Source organism: Parasteatoda tepidariorum, chromosome 2, assembly GCF_043381705.1.
Source record: "Parasteatoda tepidariorum isolate YZ-2023 chromosome 2, CAS_Ptep_4.0, whole genome shotgun sequence".
NCBI lineage: Eukaryota > Metazoa > Arthropoda > Arachnida > Araneae > Theridiidae > Parasteatoda > Parasteatoda tepidariorum.
The window spans coordinates 58138000-58158867 of record NC_092205.1 but is presented as its reverse complement, the minus strand read 5'-3'; the positions used below and the strand labels follow the sequence as shown (position 1 = coordinate 58158867).

Genomic DNA, 20868 nt, shown 5'->3' with positions numbered 1-20868 from the left:
GGTCATGGGTTAGACTCCCCTCCTCATTGCAACTCCCCGAATGGCAACGTTAGAAAATCGACCAATGATTGCTGCTAAAAATGTCACATGATGTGACTCAGCATATAGCGCTTTTAAAAACGGAAACAATAACCATAGTGAGCATTATCAGGTTGCTCAATTTAGATTCATGCCCTAAAAACATGATAATATTTACTTTGAACTCAATTAGGAATTAATTAGGCTGGCCTTCTCTATGACTATAAATAAGTCAAAAGGTCAGACTTTTGAGAAAATCAGTTTAGTATTGACTAAGCAAGTTTTTAGTCATGGACAACTTTGTGTTGGCCTGTGTAGAGTTAAGTCATTTGACAGTCTTTCAGTAATTGCTCCAAGATGCCAAATCGATAATTGTGTTTTCAAAGAAATTCTAAATGCTTAGTGTTAATTTCTTAGAGCTTTGCAGAAAGAAATGTTTTTTAGAAAAAATTTAATTGAAACTTCTATGGCAGTAGGCAAGGGGAACTGCCAAAATCAAAACTCCCCGATTAGAAATGCAGCATGGCGACCTCCACGTGGTGTTTCTCGGGTAATGCTAACACCCATGCATTTTAATTTATTGTATGTAAAGCATCCTTATTTTGTTCTAAAATGTTATGTACTTAATCTCAAATGTTAATTAATATAGAAATTGGTTTTTAATAATGCTGATCACCAAAAAATATTTCATTTGGCGATAAAACAAATTTTTGTGTTCTTGAAAATGAAAGACTTTTTGAGGGTTATTATCTCACAAGGAAAAGTTAGGGTTTGAAGTTTATATTTTTAAATAATAAAATTTTTTTCTAAAACTTTCAGAATTTCTAGCATTAACTAATTTATTATACACATTTAGTTGAATTTAGGTGAGTAATTGCAGCATTCGATAATTTATTTTGCTAATATGTTTCTCATTTAGCCAATGTTTTGATTTTTTCACCATGTACAATCTAAATAGCTAATATACTTTTTTAAAGGCCAATAACAACATTGATGGAATTCTTCTACAATAGTACAATACTGTGTCCTTGATTATACAATACCATGTCTTTGATGATAATATACTATGTCTTTGTGCTAGAACATAGTGTTCATTAGCGATCGAGCGCAGCGAGCTATGGTTCACGAGGTGAACCACATAGGATTGCGTAGCAATTCTCGGGGGTTGGCGAGCGTTAGCGAGCAGGGGGCGGAGCCTCCTAGTACAACATAATGTTGCTCAAACTTATTGCAACTTTAGTGTGGCGCCAACATGATAGTTTAATTTAAATGTAACCTTAATAATGCATTACATTGATCAATGTTAACGTTCAAATTATACTGCATCGTGAAATCAAGTTTAAGAAGGATTAAACTATGTAATATTACAATTTACCCGTTAGATAATGTTGTGGCGTAACTACCACTACGAATATTAAAAACATCGATTCACTGGTATATAAGACATGCTAACTTGATTCAATCACGAAGTACCTTTTGATAGATGACGGTTGGCATGGTCGATAACTCCGTCCCCCACAATGTCATACTAAAATTACACGTATCAATACTATTAGAGATTTTGTTGCGTGCTGAGCCATAATGCTGCTCAAATTTACTACCTTCGTAATATGGTGCCAAGTTGCATCATATCATTGAAATTCTTAATGATTTCCCAATGATAAGTTGCTTAGGGTCATGATACAGTGGAAGTTAACTGCAACTTGAATAATGAATTAAATTGATGCATTAATTGATTTATTGTTTTCGTTCCAGTTATACTAGGAGGCTTCACCCCCTGCTCGCTCGCGCTCGCCAACCCCCGGAACTGCTTTCGCAGTTCATTTCGGATTGCTTCGCAATCCGATGCTCGCTTTGCTCGCTCATTGGATACGTTCTTCACGTCTAGCTTTTGTATACTTTTTTGAACACTGAAGTTCCGAAAACTTTTCACTGTAGAAAATTCTAAACCTGCACATTTCAATATTAGTTTGAAATTGCAAACAGTTCACGTATTTTTCCTAATCACACTATTCTAAGTTTCAGTTGTTGCGAAAAGTAACTGTTGTAAGTTTTGTTTTGAAGTCCATCCAACCAGAGGGCTAAAACCATGTGTTGTAAAACAATATGAAATAGTACTGAAAGCCGGATGTAAAGCATCGGCTTCGATGAAGATTATTTTGTGAGAATTGTTTTGATAATTCGTGAGATTTCACCCGATTAGGCATATGATGCTCACTACGTGCTCTTGCGCGCTGAAGCCCATCAATTAAAAATGAAAACTGTTTCCAACGCGTGAAAAGAAATATCATCGGTTTTATTGATACATACGTATTAGCGTTTTATATAATAAGATAGACTAGGAGGCTTCGCCCCCTGCTCGCTGGTGCTCGCCAATCCCCGGAACTGCTTTCGCAGTTCATTTCAGATTGTTTCGCAATCCGATGCTCGCTTTACTCGCTCATTGGATACGTTCTTCACGTCTTGCTTTTGTATACTCTTTTGAACACTGAAGTTCCGAAAACTTTTCACTGTAGAAAATTCTAAACCTGTGCATTTCAATATTAATTTGAAATTGCAAACAGTTCACATATTTTTCTTAATCACACTATTCTAAATTTCAGTTGTTGAGAAAAGTAACTGTTGTAAGTTTTGTTTTAAAGTCTTTCCCACCAGAGGGCTAAAGCCATGTGTTGTAAAACAATATGAAATAGTAGTCTGCCACTGAACGCCGGATGTAAAGATAATTTTGTATTTTTAATTCTCTGAATAGCGCCACCCTAATATGGAATTTGTAAAATAAATGTATATATTTTTGATTGATTTGAGATCATTTTGCGTTTTCATCAGTGTTCAGAAGCAGAACAACTATAAGTTTTTTATTTTATCACAAAAATATGAAATGTATAAAAAACAAAGAGTAAGAAAATGAGTATAGTCATAGAAAAAGTTAAAATTATAATACAGTATTTATCAGTTAAAATAAAACTGTTAAATTAAGTTATAAATTAAGTAGTGTTTAAGTTATTGTTTCCATTGTTAAATTAAGTCCTCAAATTTAGCATGAAGTTGTTAAATGTAATGAAAGAAGGTCATAGCAAAAATGTAAGTAGAAGTAAATTTAGTACTGTAAAATTAAAACAATATTTTTAATCAATGAGCCAAGTTTTTCAAGAAGCAGTTGTAGAAGTAGCTGGATATAGGTTATTTATTTAAAACTTTTTATAGAATTTCTTTAAAAACACAATTGTTAATTTGGGCCTTTGGCGATACAACACTTATAAAATTGAAGGATTTCACCCTTGATAGTCCAACATATAATTGACCGCGGCTAAACACTGGTTTAGTTAAATCTAAACAAATTTTATCGAAAGTTTGTCCCTGGGTTTTGTTTATGATTCATGAAATTTAACTTAAAATAAATATGAAATATTAAAACTGCATTCAACTCATAACTAATAATATAACAAAACGTGGAATAGTAGAGCGCTCAATTCAAAATAAAATAGTAATAGCATAACACTTCTCATTTCTGCCAATGAAACGGAACTATTTCAGTACTCATAACCAACCAACCGTTTTTTCTCGGTGACAATCGGAGACAGATAGACATATGATGCTCACTACGTGCTCTTGCGCGCCGAAGCCTATCAATTAAAACGTATTAGCGTTTTATTTAACATGGATTAGCCATATGATGCTCACTACGTGCTCTTGCGCGCCGAATCCATTCAATTAAAAATGAAAACTGTTGCCAGCGCGAGAAAAGAAATATCATCGGTTTTATTGATACATACATACGTACGCATTAGCGTTTTATATAAAATAGATTATTGTATCACATGATCAAGTCTAAGAAAGATTAAACTGTTTATATTATAATTCAGATACCGGTTTCAGCAAATTTGCAACACATTGTCGTTCAAGTTACTAATGGTTCAACTTTGAATCCCTTTTTCTTAACTGTGTAATATAGTTGCATTAAACATATTCCTAATAAAAATCGGCATGCATCTGTGAATGTTATGAAATATGCAAAATAAATTAAATCTCTCTTTTTGCGGAAATTCTAAGATTAATGTAAGATGGAAATTGTAATAACATTAGATAAAAATTCAAGTTCTAACAATATTACATCATGCATATTTTTATTTCCATTTGTATGAGTAAAATAAATCAACATATAATAGTTGCATTAAACATATACCTAATAAACTTGACACGCACTTATTGTTGTTACTCAATAAAGATTCTTAATCGCTGCCTATACAGGATCTAATTTATCGTAATCTTAAGTAACTAAAACGTAATATTAACATATAAAACACGATGAAACATGTATGGTATGGTTTTCTTTGGTAACATTGAGATTAATATAAAAAGTTAAACTCTTCTATAAAAATTTAAGCTCAATTAATATTATATCGAGTCTATTATTTTTTCATTTTCAATAATATAATAGTTGCAATAAATTAGCTCTTTGGCAATTTTTCGATCAATATAAAAAGTTTAGCTCCAGTAATATTATTTATCAAAGTTAAAGCTCTTACAATTTTATAGCAAGCAATTTATTAATTCTATTTCTGAAATTAATACGATAAAACAAAGTACCGTCATGTGGGGCTACTTTGTGCAGCAATGGCTACTTTGTGCAAATTCGAATTGGGCACTTTTCAAGTGCTGCTATTCAGGATTATGTTTTTTTCACGTTAAAAATGTATGGAATTTGAAGATAGAAGTCTCCTCTATTACTACATACATTTTTTCGAATTTTAAAACAATCTGAGAGAGTGTTTTGTTTATCCAATGTCAACAACTTTCCGAGAACGTCGGACGTCGAAAAGTGTGCGTGGAAACTTTAGCTGTGAAACGCAAAAACTTAGATAAAACAATTGTCGTAAGTGCAAAATTTTTTACTCATGCATTAATAAACAATTATATCATGTTAGCGTTAAAAAAATTTGAAAATTAATAACAAATAAACGGAAAATGAAAAAAAATGCTCTGTGGGGCTACTTTGTGCAAAGTTTCACTCATTTTTTTTTTCGAGAGAAAAATTGTCAGACGTTATAAAAAAAAAATACCTGGAACGAGAAACTACGGTGATTACACTTTAGAAAAGCTGCAACAATGTTTGCAAGCAGTTGCTGGTGGTATGTCGATTGTAGAAGCTTCTCGGAAGTACAAAATCCACAGAAATACTATCTCTAATAAAATTCACAAGAAACACGTGAAACGTGCTGGTAAACTATTATTTTTGTTCTACAAAGATTTTTCTAATGAATCAATCAAACGATTTAACACATAAAAATATATTTTATAGGACATCAGGTGATTTTGACAGAAACTGAAGTGCAAGTTCTGGCATAATAATTCAAGCATGTTACGTTCAAATTTATCAATATTATAAATGTTAATGAATATGTAATAATTATTATTTTTTAAATTTCATCCATTTCAATGTTCAAAAATGTACAATGGTTTCCTATCGTTTAAACTCAAATGTTTTGAAATAAGCATTCTTTTTAAGAAAAAATTCTTTATAAAAAATGATTTTTTTAACGCAGAAAATNATGTTAATGAATATGTAATAATTATTATTTTTTAAATTTCATCCATTTCAATGTTCAAAAATGTACAATGGTTTCCTATCGTTTAAACTCAAATGTTTTGAAATAAGCATTCTTTTTAATAAAAAATTCTTTATTAAAAAATGGTTTTTTAAGGCTGAAAATTATTTTCAAACTAATATCTTTACATATCTTGATGATTTTGTTATTAAAAATGTCAATAATTAACTTTTTTAACAATTTTATATCAATATTTTACTAAAAACATGATTATTAAACTGAATTTCTATCGCTGCAGAAAGTAGTCCCACTTGGGGGATATTTTGTGCAAAGTATCTTTTGACTTATTATTTGTAAATATAACATGCAAATAATGCCAATATTGATCAAATTCACTCGTCTGAGTTCAGTTATGAATATAATATCCATAAATTTTACTAAAGTTTGAATTAACATAGTTTTTTTTACATGTCAAAGTTCAAAAACTGCGAAATCCTGCACAAAGTAGCCCCACATGACGGTATTTATTTTTTGCATATTCATTTTGCTTAAAAATATTTTCTGCAAATGTCAGCAGTTATTTCCTTAAACAAGCTCTAATAATGACAATGACAGAAATAAGTCTTAAAAAATGCATATTTCTCATAACTCAAGAAGTTAACGATATCAATCATTTTCCAAACAAGTAATTTTAATCCTGATAAATAAAATCTCCAAAACATTCATGCAAGTCATATTTTCATTTGTCGCAATTTCATCGATAAACTCAATTCGAATGAAGTACAATAACAATAACGCCACATTTACTGTAAACTAGAAATTATCTTGGGAAATTTTACGAGTGAATTTGAAGATTCCAACGCTGCAGGTGTTATAAAATTACGACGCAGCTATGTTGTAATTTGCTTTTCCTCGCATTTTAAAATGTATTGATGTAATATTTTGCTACATTTCATTTCAAAATGAATGCTCATTTTTTCAAGTACTGAACGCGAACAAAAACTCTTTTAAGCCTGTAATATTTTAGAACTTTTGAATCATATTTAAGTTGAAAGCGCTTAAAGGTGAGTGAAATTCTAATTATAGTACTGTGTGATTATAATTTATTATTTTATTCAACGTAAAAGTTTAAGCAAAATTTCAATTTCGTAGAGCAATTTTTTGAAAAAATCCTTTACCTAGATGGTAATTAATAATTTGTTTTCTAAGCGTTTTGAAGTGTATATAATAATTTTATTTACATGATTCAACTTAGCAAAAAAGTAAAAAAGAAATAAAAATCTTAAAAAGTAAAAAATAATGCAGCAACTTGTTAGGAGACAGATTGGGGATCCAAAAATTTTGTGACCATCGGCATGATGATGGAAGTGTGGTTAGCAATATCTACTGATTCACATGGATTTCAAACCGCGACCTGGGATAGAACCCGAGATCTTCACGATGGTAGCACGGCGTCGCAAGCAATGAGACATAATGATTAAAAAGTTTAATTTAGAATAATAAGAAAATAAAACTTTTTAATTTTTTTTTTGGTATACATCATTTCTCAACGCAATTCCAATTTGAAAACGTTTCACGCACTTAATTATTTTTTCAATTTCAAAAAAACATTTTTCTTAAAATACACACAAGGTAACACAAACACACAAAATTTTTAAGAAAAAAGATCATTTTTTTAAATAATTTAAAACAGAATAATTAAAAATAAAGGAGAATAATTTGAAAAAAAGGTGTTAATATAAATATAGGTGTTAATATTAGTAAAAGATGTTTATATCAATAAATTAAATAATTTATAAAAAAAGGTGTTATTTTTTCTCTTTTTATTTTTTATTTATTTTTATTTTTTTGAAAAATAATTGAGAAATCTTTTGTTGCGTGTTTAAAAAAAGGAAGTAAATTTTGATATGCGTTTGAAAATTCAGAAAAAGCTAAAAATTTGCCCTGAATTAAATAGACATAGCTTAAATTGCTTATTTCTATGGTGACTAGCGTCTTCAAAAAACTGAAAAACTGATAGCAAAATTCCTATAAGAACATGAGAGAACTGACTTTTTTACTCTCTGTTTAAAAAAAAATATCTCTGTAATAGAATCCCTGAGAGGGATATTTGTTCTAAAAATATTAATTAAGACAAAGCAGTTTTCAAATATTCATACAGAAATTTAACTACCAATTTTTTAGTTTCTTGAGGATGATGGTCAGTTTAATATTTCGAAAACAGGCATTGAATTTGATTCATTATTTTAAGCTACTGTTATGACCATTTAAAGTTAGCAATACTCATTTACCATTTAAAGTGACCATTTAAAGCATATTTTAAGTTGACATTTAAAGCATATTTAAAGTTGACATTTAAATTTTTTTTGATGAAAAAAAAATCTAAATATTTACTGAATAAATAAAATTCAATAATGGTCATCAAATGCATTGATTTGTTATCAAAATATCCTTTTTAATACAGGGAAGTTCTTATTTTAATTAATATATGACAATATTTATTCTTCGTGATCCTCGTCATCATCTCCCATCAAGATACCCGCAAAAAATTTCTTATGGATAAACTTATTCAAATATTGTGTACCAATACAGATTTATATCATTACCAATATATATTTTTATAAGATCTGTAATGAAATTCGTATGCAGTATATTCAATTAGGGCCGTATCTGCTTTCTTAATTTTCGAAAGGCTTCAACTAGGCTTTTCAAAAAGGGTGTCCGGATATAATAAAGTAGTTATACTCTACAAGATCAGTTTAAGTAAAAATGTTCGTAATTCAAAAACTAACTCACTGAAAGTATCGAGTATTTCAGACTTTTCATTATTTGATCCAATTTAAGTCCAAGTTAAGTAATCATTCGTGTGTTAGTCTAATAGGAACGCATACATAAAGCTTTATACATAGAATATATTTTGATTTGTTCCCTCATAACCACAGGTAAGTTTGGTTGTAAAGTACATTTTAGAAAGGTAAAAGATACCTCAGTTTCTTTAAAAAAGTAAGAGTATTTCAACATATCTTCGATTGTTACTTATAGAGAAAAGGAAACTCAATTATGTTAAATAATAGTTGAAAAGTCAGTATTACGTTTAGTCAAATATTTTCGTAAATAAAAGCGAGTAAAACATCATAGCATTTTGATGACCGAGTCTCTCATTTGTTTTTAAAATTAATTATGATTATGTTTTACGAATTTGGATTTCTAAATGATATAAGCACAATCAATCTGGGAAGAACCAGACTGGTCTCTTTAAACGTTCTAGGTATACATCAGTGTTCAGTCTTTCTAGTGCTAATAGTGATACTTAAGAATACTTAGTGAAGGAATACTTAAAACATGCATTTGTTTGTTAGGGACAACCTACAATGTAATATGAAAAAACTATCTTAGGAAAAATAATATTAGTTATCACAAAGGTACCTCTTTTTGTACCTTATTTAGTCATGACTCTCATAAATATCGCTGCAGCTATTTGCCAGTTCAGAGAACGAATATAGCTTTAAGTAGGTCCCCTTTACTTGATGAAAATAATAAAGCATTTCATCGCAGAGTTTTTCTGAATTTATTACAATAAAAGTCTTTTTATTTACAGATCTCAGAAAAAAGGCTTTGGAAGAATCTTTACAAATGTTCTGGTGGAACAGTAAATCCTATGTTCTACCAAGTTTAGAACAAAAAATCAAAGCCTTAGTTACAACTGAAAAAAACACGTTCGAAGTTTTCAAAGTATTACTGCTAGCAGTAATTTCAGGAGTATTTTACTCCTGTACAGCTGTAGTAGTCAAATACGTCGATAATTTAGATCCTGGACAACTGTGTCTTTATCGCCATGTCGCAATTTTATCTTTAAACCTTCCAGAAGTTATCAAATGTCGCCAAGCAATCTTTTTGCCTAAACATTTCCGTGTGCTACTAATAATCAGAAGTATATGTTCGGCAACGCATATATTGGTCAGTTATCATGCTTTTCGCCGCTTACCACTTGCAGAAGCGAATGTGATTTTATTCAGCATTCCTGCCTTTGTAACCGTGGCCGCGAGGATTTTCCTAAAGGAACCATGTGGAATATTCCAATCGATATCTGTGCTCTTCACTGTAATTGGCTTAATTTTTACTGCCAAAATACCCAGTTACTTTTCTGGCTCACCTATTGTTCATTCAAAAGATTACATACAGGGTCTTATATTTGCTTTCTCGGGAATCATCTTTGATACTACTCAAATAATACTCTTAAGAAAAACGAAAGAAATTCACCATGCAACAATCTTATCCAATTTAGGTATCATAGCTATCATTGAACTAGCTTCTGTTACTGCCATCTTTGGTGATTTCAAGTGGAATGTGTGCGGTTGGCAGAATCTGTACATAATTATTCTTGGAATATTTAGTTACTTAGCTCACGCAATGATGATCAGAGCTTTCCAGTGCGAATTTGCTGGACCAGTCGCTACTGTCAGGGCTGGGTCAGATATAGGATTGTCCTTTATATGGCAGACATTTTTGTTTAAAGCAATTCCAGACACTTTCAGCATCATAGGAGCTTTCTTAGTTATGGTATCCATATTTTTGGTTGGAATTAGGAACTGGGTGTCCAGTCTACCGAATAATTCTCCAAAATTGAAGCACTTAAAATGGATTTTGAAGTAAATTTTTAGAAACTTGGTGCTTAATACTTCTCTGGCTCACCTATTGTTTATTCAAAGGAATACATATGAAGTCTTATATTTGTTTTCTCTGGAATTATTTGTGATTCCATTCAAATAATACTCTTAAGAAAAACGAAAGAGGTCCATTATACAACTGTCTTACAATTTTAGCGACACAATATGATTTATTTCAAACAACGTAGACTAAAATTCAATGTTTATTTCTAGTCTCAAATCACTTGTGCGATTGTTATGAATTATATGAGATATATCTTTATAATTCTCTGTTGCTGCCATCATCAACTGCACAGTGCGAAGAAAAAATGAATACCTTGAATAACTTTTCACCTAATTATCGGGTTTTCACTTACTAGAACTCAATTTTAATGGTTTTTAAGGTGACCTACAATAAGCTAATTAGTTAGTACAAACGATATTTTAAGTTACGACAAAGACAAGTACGTACTATTTTTGAATAAACATGCCTTTTTTTCGACGGATTCGTATTCTTGACCCTCAAACTGTTGGGCGTAGCCGTAATTTAGGAAATATGGCCCTAATAGTTTAGTCAGGAGAGCGGTTGAAAGTTTGTATAACTTAATAATCATTTTATTTTTTGCGTATTTTGTCATATCTAGAATTTTCAAAGAAAAGCATAAAACCTTTGAACGGAATTATGAAATTCGTACATGCCAAGATAATTCTAAGCAAAATATAATTTTTTAGTAGTCATTAAATGTTTTTACTACTTTATTTAATAATAATCGGAAAAATTTTGAATTGAAAAGTATATAAGTTATAGATTATTTCATATGATGAAATTTTTAAAGGCAAAATAAAAATGTCAACGAAAGCTGTCAAATTGTTCTCGAAGAATCAAGTATTTAATACACGACGTTTTCGAATTTCGATTTCTTGGGATGAATTGACCGATTTTACAGAAATTTTAATTTTATCCTTTTAAATTATATTATTTAATATTATATTATTTAATATTATATTATTTAATATTATATTATTTAATAGTATATTGTTTAAAACGATATAAAAACTTATATACCTCACAATTCAAATTTTTTTCTACTATTGTTAAATAAGTAATTATTAAGTAATCAATAATTATTAAATGAACTCTTATTATAATTTTTTTTGTTGCATGGAATTATCTTCAGGTAAACGAATTATTATAATTCTGGGTAAAAGTTCTTTGATTGTTTTAAAAAACTCTCCAGATATGGCGGAACGGTTTAAAGATTCGACAGCTCTTCTGACCAAACCAATAGACTTCCTAAACTGCTGTTACCCCCTTTATTTTGAGGATCAGGAATTCAATCCATCGAAAAAATGCATTTTAAAAGAAAATACGCTTTTGAGTCTGATTTTGTAATTTGAAATACCTACTGCACTAATTCATTAGCATATTTGACGGAAATCACTTAACTTCTTCAAACTATTAAGATTGAGTTACATGAAGAATCGATTAGATGAGAAGTTATTCAAGTTATTTTTTTTTTTTTTGCGTGCTGTACGTTAAATAAAATAAAACAATGTTAATTTGCAAAGCTTATCCGTTACGTTATTGTTTTATTGAACAATTTTCTGTTACTTTCATAATTAATACTGCACTATTCTCTTTTTTATAAAAATAATATATATTTATTTGTGAGTTTTGAGTTATTATATTGTTTTAAAAAATAACGTATCGTAGTCGATATTGCATATTCTTCCATTACCATAAGAAATTGCAAGGATTCTTATTACAACGGATTCTGAAAATATTTTTTTCCTAGTGGTAGCAATGGTAATGTATTTATATTTCAATAAATAAGAATTAAAAGAGACTTTTGTCCACAACGATTTAAACAGAATTTTCATATATAAGATCATCTAGAATCTAGATGAATGTTTTAATTCTTAAGTTCTAAGAAATGTTTTTAAAACAAAAATCTTCTTTAGTTTATTACAGCTACAAAAAATGATTCGCAACAGCTTCAAATATTTGAAGTCTTACTTTAGTAATATACAACATTGTTTATTTGAACAACATTTATTTGTGACCATTTTATTAATATTTTTTTAAAATTGCTATTACTGAAGAATCTTCTTCAACCATCATCATTAGTACTGTATGACATAATTTAAATAAATAATGAATGTTTATCTGAGTGTTTAAAGTCATTATTTTTTTAACCCTTTCCCTCTTGCTCATGTCAAAATCACGGGGTGAGCTTTCCTCTCCTAATTCTCGCGCCTGTGATATTTCCGGGCTAGTGCTTTCAAAAGTAATAAACCAAAAAGGTTTAATATATCCATCTCTTGTGCCAGTATTTTTTTATTTTTTATTTTATCCACTAGAAGTCTGCACCAGACAATTTTTAATGTAACTGGAGATAGTTAGTTTATTTTAAACTAGATGTCAGCACTATCCAAATATATGATGTATTATTTGTGATATGTAATTTGTACTCTTAGCTCCACTACTTAGGCTCTTTGTGACTACTCGTGGTCTGTGTTCTGTGATAAAATATTTTTTAATATTGGATGGGACATACGGGATACGGAATGGAATTTTACGACATATGGACATATGGGACATATGGAATTTTAAATTTCAAGCTAAGAAAATTTCAAACTTCAGAAATGTATACAGTACATACACTTTTTTTAATATAATTTTCTTGAATAAAAAAGTAGGCATTTTTTGGCCGTTTTCTTGAAAATAATAAGATCAATAAGTGGTTAAGTCATGTTGTTGTTTGAGACTAAATTAATGATTCTATAGCAGTTTTCGAATGATTTTCTATTAAACTGTCATTAGTAGTGGTTTATTATAGAGCTGATGCTCGTTTTCGGCTGTTTATGGATGATAAAATTTAAATTTCAATAAACTTAGGAAATTTACAAATGATTGAAGATCAAAGTATTTTAGCTAAATTGCACCTTTACCCTAAGGGTAGCGTTATGAATCTTCATTTGCACGATATTCTATTTTATATATGTGTAAAACATTTAGGATACTATTACCATTATATGAGATTAGTGATGTTGTAAATATATTTTTACTTAGAATGATGACCCGCAGTGGACTGATCGTTAAGATTTCCCAGCAGATCACCGAAGTCAAACATCACTGGCTGCGGTCAGTGTGCGGGTAGATGACCACTTGGATCAGTCTACGTAGGGTCCGAGGGTGTGCGGTATTGGTCCTCGTTAAACTGTTCTACCTCGTTAAGTGCTCGACTTCTCATGCAGGTCGTCGGGCTACCGAAGCGGGGGTGCCATCCCCTCCGCAGAGGATCAAAATTGTGATGGCATGTCTTCGGATCATCCTCAGGGATGTTTCCCAGACCGTCGCCAATAGCCCATTGTGCAGCTCTAGTGCGACGTAAATGAACTAGAACTACAACAACTTAGAATGATAAATTAGTTACATAACAATCCGAATGAAGTCTCCAAATTTTGTTTTATAACCGGGGATGAACAGCCGATCTGATTATGAGTTTACTACTATCAATGTTCAACACCATAGCCTTGTAATTTTGAGCCCAACCCAGAGGAAAAGGAAACACCTGGATCAAGTAATGATGCAAACTAGCTTTAGTGGAGGATTTTTTTGCATTACCTTAACCCGCATTTACTTTACATGAAGAGGAAAACCACGATAATCACCATGGTCATGCCGACGGCAAAGGGATTCTAACTCATGATCAGTCTACCACTGAGGATAATTTACGTCACCGTGGTTGGTATGAGTCGGGAGCAGAATTTGTACCAACCAGCCACCTCTGGGATTCGAACCTGGGTAACCTCATGAGAGATGAACGTTCTATCCCCTGAGCCACCACGATTATGATAAATTAAATCTCAAAAAATGCTGTGCTTTTAAATATTTTTGTTATTACTATAGTCTTATCTGGGGCTTTCGAAATAATCAACGATTTGAAAAATCCTTCCTTAGAGGTGAGACAGGCTTGGATGGCTCCTGGCCTTATTCAGAATTTTAAAGCGTGTTACCCATTGCTTTTCCTGATCTTTTCATGTCCTTATTTTTAAAGTTTTTAGATATATTTTAAGACAGATCAATTACCTAAGTTTGAAACACCCTCTCAAGTTACAGTTCGTTTTCTACATGATTGAAATTAATAATATTTTTAATTTAAAATATCGTATCTTTCTCTAATTGGTATATTTCAGGTCAATCTCGCAAAACAATGATAATAAGTGAATGTGTGACGAAATCAAAAGCTATTCTGATGTAACGGTTCTTATTCTGTCAGCAAGGAGAGAGTTAAAAAAAGATACTTTGTGTCAAGAAGTTTGGTTTTCTTTTTGTAAACGTTATAAATCTTTATAGCCACGTTTAGAAATAAATTTGTGATTTTTCATCAAAACAATAAAAAGAAACTCGATGTTTTGAATGATATGTATTCACTATGAAATTTTTGACACTTTAAACAGCAGTTTGTTGGTGGTAAATGTTTAATTCTAAACATTTACCATTAAACAGGTAAATGTTTAATTCTAAACATTTCTCTAAAAAAATTTTTTAATAATAATTCCATTTACCTGAATCAATTAGTACATTTTTTTACAGAAAATATTTTTTCGAAAAAAAAACTTCAAAAGTTAACAGTTGTATTTTCAAGATTGTCCCGGGTCCTGCGAATTTATAGTAGTGGTATTAAATTTACATACAAAAAACAAGTACATAACAAGTACATAAAAATGTACATAAAAATGTACAAGTTTACATATATCAAAAAACATCATTTTATCGTTTAGTATTTAGAATGCGAAAGTATCACTTGAAATGTTATATCTGTAATACACTCAACCGACCGATTCCGAAGTCAAGGACACAAATTTACAATCCAACGGACTTTAACAACTCACTTGCTTTTTTGGAGACTGTCATCTTGACTTTCTCTAGTTCATTGCATACAAGCTGTTATTTCTTTTTAAATTTTTTACATGAACTTATTTAAAAAAAATGCCAAACTTAAGGGCTGCTGGATTGGAAAATTGCGTTCGGAACTTTGCTCCGTAATGATTATGGTTTGCATTTTAAAAAAAAGTAAAAAATTCCTCGTTCGTTATTCAATTCCGGTTGAAAATTGAAAAGATAAATTCTTTGTTACGTTTATTTTCTTGAATATTCATTTTCGGCACTGAATCAATTTTCTTAAACACGCAGTTTTAGTGCCGTTTTCATTTTCTTAAGCACGCATTTCAACCAGTATCGAGAATAAGAAAAACTTTGACGATCTTTTGCTTTTTTTTCCATTACAGATGCAGAAAAGATTTTCAATCTGATTAAAAATAAAACTTCTCAGTACAAAATTAAAAAAGCAAAATTACGTTGGATAGGAACCAAAGTGTGATTCCTCATGAGATAAATTACCGGTTTTAGTAAAATAACTTCTTACCAGGCTTAATAAAGCAAAAAAGGTTCATTTGAAAAGGTGTGTTCAGTTATTAGTTTGAGAATTTTTAATTATAAACTTACAATATAAATATTTTGACTGATCTAGTGGCCGTTGAGATGCAACTGAGACTCAGTAGCACGACAGCCCATGAAGAGCCAAAGCCTTTTGCGTCCTTCTCAGTTTTTTTTCTTCTTGGGCTACGGATCCTGGAATAGATGTTCTGGTTGGGTAGGAACCCCAAGTGTGTTTGGTACTTATTTTATCGACACACTGAAGGGAACGAACGCTGGGTCTACTCTACCCTGTCCGAGGGTGGAACCCCGAACCTGTGGCCACACGATTTAGAAATGCTACTTCAGAATTGAAATTTTACATTCTGAAAGAGTCATTTTTAATTATAAACTTGATACGAGTTTTTGTTTTGAAATTCCAATTTATTCGAAAGTTGTTTCGCAGTAGAAATACTTTTTCTATGGTTTTTTTTTAAAAAAATTTTGAAGAAAAAAATGATTATTTATTTATTGCCATCGAATTTTATAAAAATATAAAAGTCCCAAGAGAGGGAAAAACAGTTTTTCATTCTGCTATACAATGTCATTCATATAAATTGTTAACAAGTAAAAATATTTATCATCTTTTGCTTCTTATTGTGTCACATTTTCTATATTTCTGTGTTTAGATAAATTTATTTGAAGAGCAATTTTTTTTTCAAATCCAGTTAATCGTTCGTTTTTTTACCATTAACAATATTAACGAAATATTTATACTTACTGTTTACTTTATAATATTTTTACTAATTATAATTACTTTATCGCTTATAAGCAAATATTCTTTTTAAAAAAAATATCAACTTTAAATGGAAAAGAACAAAGATGATTGGTAGGCCACCGCTCATGGTGGAGTGTGCCAATATTTTAAAAAGTGCCCGATACTTGAAAACTTCCCTAAAAATAAGTTTTAAACGCATGGATTGAATATCCGAACTTTTAAATTTGGAAGACAAGAATTTAAAATGAGTATAATGGTGAATGTAAACCCATATTATGGTTCAAGATCTTATGGTATGACATATGATGATTCAAAGTACAATACAATTTAAGCAAACACAAATTAATATTAATACAATTTTATAATACCGTTTATGGTACACAAAGCATATATATTACTGCTATAGTGAGTTGTAATATTTGTATAAAACTAAAAAATGTCATACAATATTTTAAATCGTGATAAATAATTCTAGCAACGAAGCACAAATGATTATTAATCAGCAAAATATCATACCTGTTATATCGAGAATTTATTGTTTATCATCCTATTTTTATTATAACGAATAACTAAACTGGCTTGGTTAGGCTTATTGATTGGTTTATTAGCATTGTATACATTTGCAGACTTGTGAGCTAAATTAAGGCTTATTAACCCTCGCCAAGTAGGACAGATAATACAATATAGAGAAGGACATGATGAAGATACATCCACAGTAGTAGAGATAGCGGGTTCGAATCCCGTTGTTACCTTGCATGTAGCTTCGTGCTGTCCTTCTTTGTATTGTGCTATCTGTTCTTCTATTTGACAAAGGTTTATAAGCCTAAATTGAGCACACAAGCCTGCAAATGCATGTAAATCCAAGAAAACAAACCATCCGCTGTAGAAGCGGGATTTAGTTTATTAGTTTATTAGTTTTAGTTTAGTTTATTTAGTTTATTTGTTATCAAATAAACCTTTGTCAAGTAGAGGAACAGAAAGCACAATACTGAGAAGGATAGCACGAAGCTACATGCATGGTAACCGTATGATTCGAACCCGCTACCTTCACGCTTCGTGGGGAATACCAGTCGGCCAGCCAAGGAGGTCTCATAACTCAACTGGAAGAGTGCTGAACGTATTAATTAAATGCATTCAAATATGCTCAGCGATGTTTTTGTTTAATTCAAGTAAAAAGCGAATGTAATTTGTATATCACGAGCTCTTAAGGAAGATTGGTGTAGTTGTTGTTAATTTACGTCGCACTAGAGCTGTACAATGGGCTATTGCCGACGGTCTGGGGAACATCCCTGGAGGATGATCCGAAGACATTCCATCACAATTTTGATCCTCTGCGGAGGGGATGCCCCCCTCCCGCTTCGGTAGCCCGACGACCTGCGCGCGAAGTCGAGCTCTTTACGGTAGCACAGTTTAACGAGGACCAATACCGCACACCCTCGGTCCCTACGCAGACTGATCCGAGTGGTCACCCACCCGCACACTGACCGCATCCAGTGATGCTTGATTTCGGTGATCTTCTGGGAACCGTGTCTTAACGATCAGTCCACTGCGGGATCTCTGAAGGAAGAAACGAGACTGATACTTACCGAAATTTCTTAAGCGGCTTAAAGAAAAGTTAAAAAAAAATTTGCCGGTTATAAAACTTCGGATTGCACTCAAATATTAAAAAAAAATTATAAGCACAATGCATTGCTTGCTTGGAAACATCCATTGCATTGTACAGGGACCTCCGTGGTTTATTGGTTTTACCCCACCGCCAAACGCTTCGAACTCCTTAGTGAACCTAGACGTAACTCTATGTTGCCTTCTCCAATTTGTTCTAAGTGTCGTTGAACTTGAGAAGAGTTTATAAGCCAATCTTTGTATTGGGTATACAAGTCTGTTTACGTATTTGAATTAATAAATACTTTAGCGAAGTGCAGCGAATAAACAAACCGGAACATTTTTTTAGGTGTCTGTATTCCTGATCCATTTATTTATATGGTTATATAAACCTTTAGATCTGTAAGTTTAGGTCACGAAACTTGCTTTTAAGCCCCCGCCGAGACAGTAGAAAAGACAGTAATATCTATATATATAAAAAAACCACTTGTGGTGGAAATCGAACCTGATATTTACCAAATTCCACAGCGATTAACGGAAGGATAAAACTTTTCAAGGAACTCAATTTTGTTTTCTACTTACAGAAAAGGTTACTTGGGTTGGCTTGTGATACATAAAATTCCCTTTACATGATGCAGATGTTTGAATGTTGGTGATGACCGGTAAATTCATGTTCTGTTTGTACAAAAAATATCCCCAGTGGTAGACAGATAAAGAACTAGGGCCACCGATGGTCATGCGAACTGGTGGTCAGAAAGAGTTTAAAAGTAGCCAGTTAGGTTTGCCCTGTCTTCAAACGTTTGTACTCCAAATTGAAAGCGAATTGGTTTGGAATTGTTGATTTCTGTAAGGGGCATACATACAAATGTACATACGTTCTAGAACAATAATGAAATATTTTAGCTTAATCATCAGCTTTACCTATCGCTGTTCTAGTAAAAAAAGAAATTTTTTTTTCGCTATTTAATTTTGTTCTTAATATAATTATAAAAGTTAAGAAATGGTTTTTTATTACAAAAATAAAATTTTAAATGCAATAATTACCGTATTTATAATTTTTACATACACACAAAAAAGTAATGGATTACACACACACATCTGATTCAGTTAGAGCAAATTAAACAAAACTTTTAAGCTAAATATAATATAACAAGTGTAATATAATATAAAAACAAAACAATATGATTTTCAATTCATAAATTTTACAAATCTTTTATGGTTTGGTATATTCCAAAACACGGTACTGCACACCCACATTTTTCTTCCCTCGACCGAAGTCGTTATCGGTTAAAAACTAGCACCACTAATGCCATCTATTAGGAAGATAGTGAATTAGGTATCCTAAAGTAGAAACCAACTCAGATCGGACTTACGTTAATTAAACCGTTATTACGTTAATAAAAACGTTAATTTTTCTCCTGCCCCAAGTCAGTTCGAGCATCACAAATACTGCAAGTAACTGTTGTCCGAACTGATTTCGGGCGACACTGACGAAGGGTTAAGCAAGATATGCATTTAGAAGTTCATCCCACCAAAATAATGGATGATTTTATTCAGAATCACCTGGCATAATGCTAAGGCTCGATTTATAAAATTTACAACAATCAAGCTACTCTCTCCTTTACTTAGATGTTCGAGGGGCCGTAGAAACCCTATTTTCCCATTATCTAGCATAAAAAATGCACGGTGTTAGTGCAGGTGTGATAGGCAGGGAATTTACTCATAAAATTACTTTGTAATTTTATAAGCAAATGATTATTTAGGAGTAAATGATTATTTCATAATCATACTTTGCATGAGAGTATATTTGGTACCTATTAAAACTGTGCAAATTGCAACAATGCCAATCGTGCAAAACAGCTGGTACTGGTATATTTATTTACATCGTACTAGAGCTGTACAATGGGCTATTCTTATACGGTCTAGGAAATATCCCCAAGGATGATTCAGATGCATGCGCAACATCCTGTTTCTAGAAGGAGGACACATTCACACACTGTCCATCTGCAGATCGTAATTTTGACCAGAACCACAGTACGATCAATCTCCGATCCAGTACTCAAAGACATATTCATGGTTATGGGAATTTGTGACCCCGACAGATTTAGTATCAGTTACCATGTTGTACCTAGGATGTCTTCCGCCGACGGGAATCGAACTCATGACCTGTCGGAAGGGGGCCCAACACCTTATCAACCAGGCTATCCCGGCCCCTATAACCAAATTAGAGTATCTATGTTGTCAATAATAGTATGGCGACTTTTGGCGGTTACATATAACGAAGAAATAAATTTCTTCATCAGGTTTGCTTTTTAGTACATAGCTCATTTTTTTTTAATTTTAATTGGTACCTACATATTATCAGAATTAGTTAAGTATTGATGACAATGATAGTATGCTGATTTCTTACGTTCTCTTAAACGAATTAGTACCATTTCTCTATTAATTTTGCTTTATCAGTACAAATCTTATTACTTTATTTATTTATTTATTTGCTTGTAACTCCAGAAGAAGTGAAATAATTATGCCTAGACACGTGGTTTAAATCAGCTTTAATTGGATTCCTGTAAGCTACGTCATGCGCTTATGTCGAATCTGATTGGCTTCTGAACCAACAAATGCCACGATTTACTTATGATGACGTTACGTGCCAATTACAACAGATATTAAATTATTTACAATTTTGAAAACATAACTATAAACAAAATGAACGCGCAGTTTCAGGTAACTTGGGGAATACTAATTAGGTGTCGTAATTCACTTACGCAACCACGATCAAGGTCATCATTCAGATAATCCGGCATAACGAAAGCAAAATAATTAACTACTAGGAGGCTCCGCCCCCTGCTCGCT

General features: G+C 31.6%; 1 protein-coding gene across 1 annotated transcript; it reads left to right on the top strand.

The window, feature by feature from the left end:
* The first annotated feature begins 6352 nt into the window (after positions 1–6352).
* Positions 6353–14637, top strand: LOC107437270 (solute carrier family 35 member G1-like). The gene is made up of 2 exons (XM_043055138.2): positions 6353–6631; positions 9166–14637. Exon 2 carries the CDS (start codon positions 9201–9203, stop codon positions 10218–10220), a length of 1020 nt encoding a protein of 339 aa, XP_042911072.1. The 5' UTR covers positions 6353–6631; positions 9166–9200; the 3' UTR covers positions 10221–14637.
* Positions 14638–20868: the final 6231 nt, after the last annotated feature.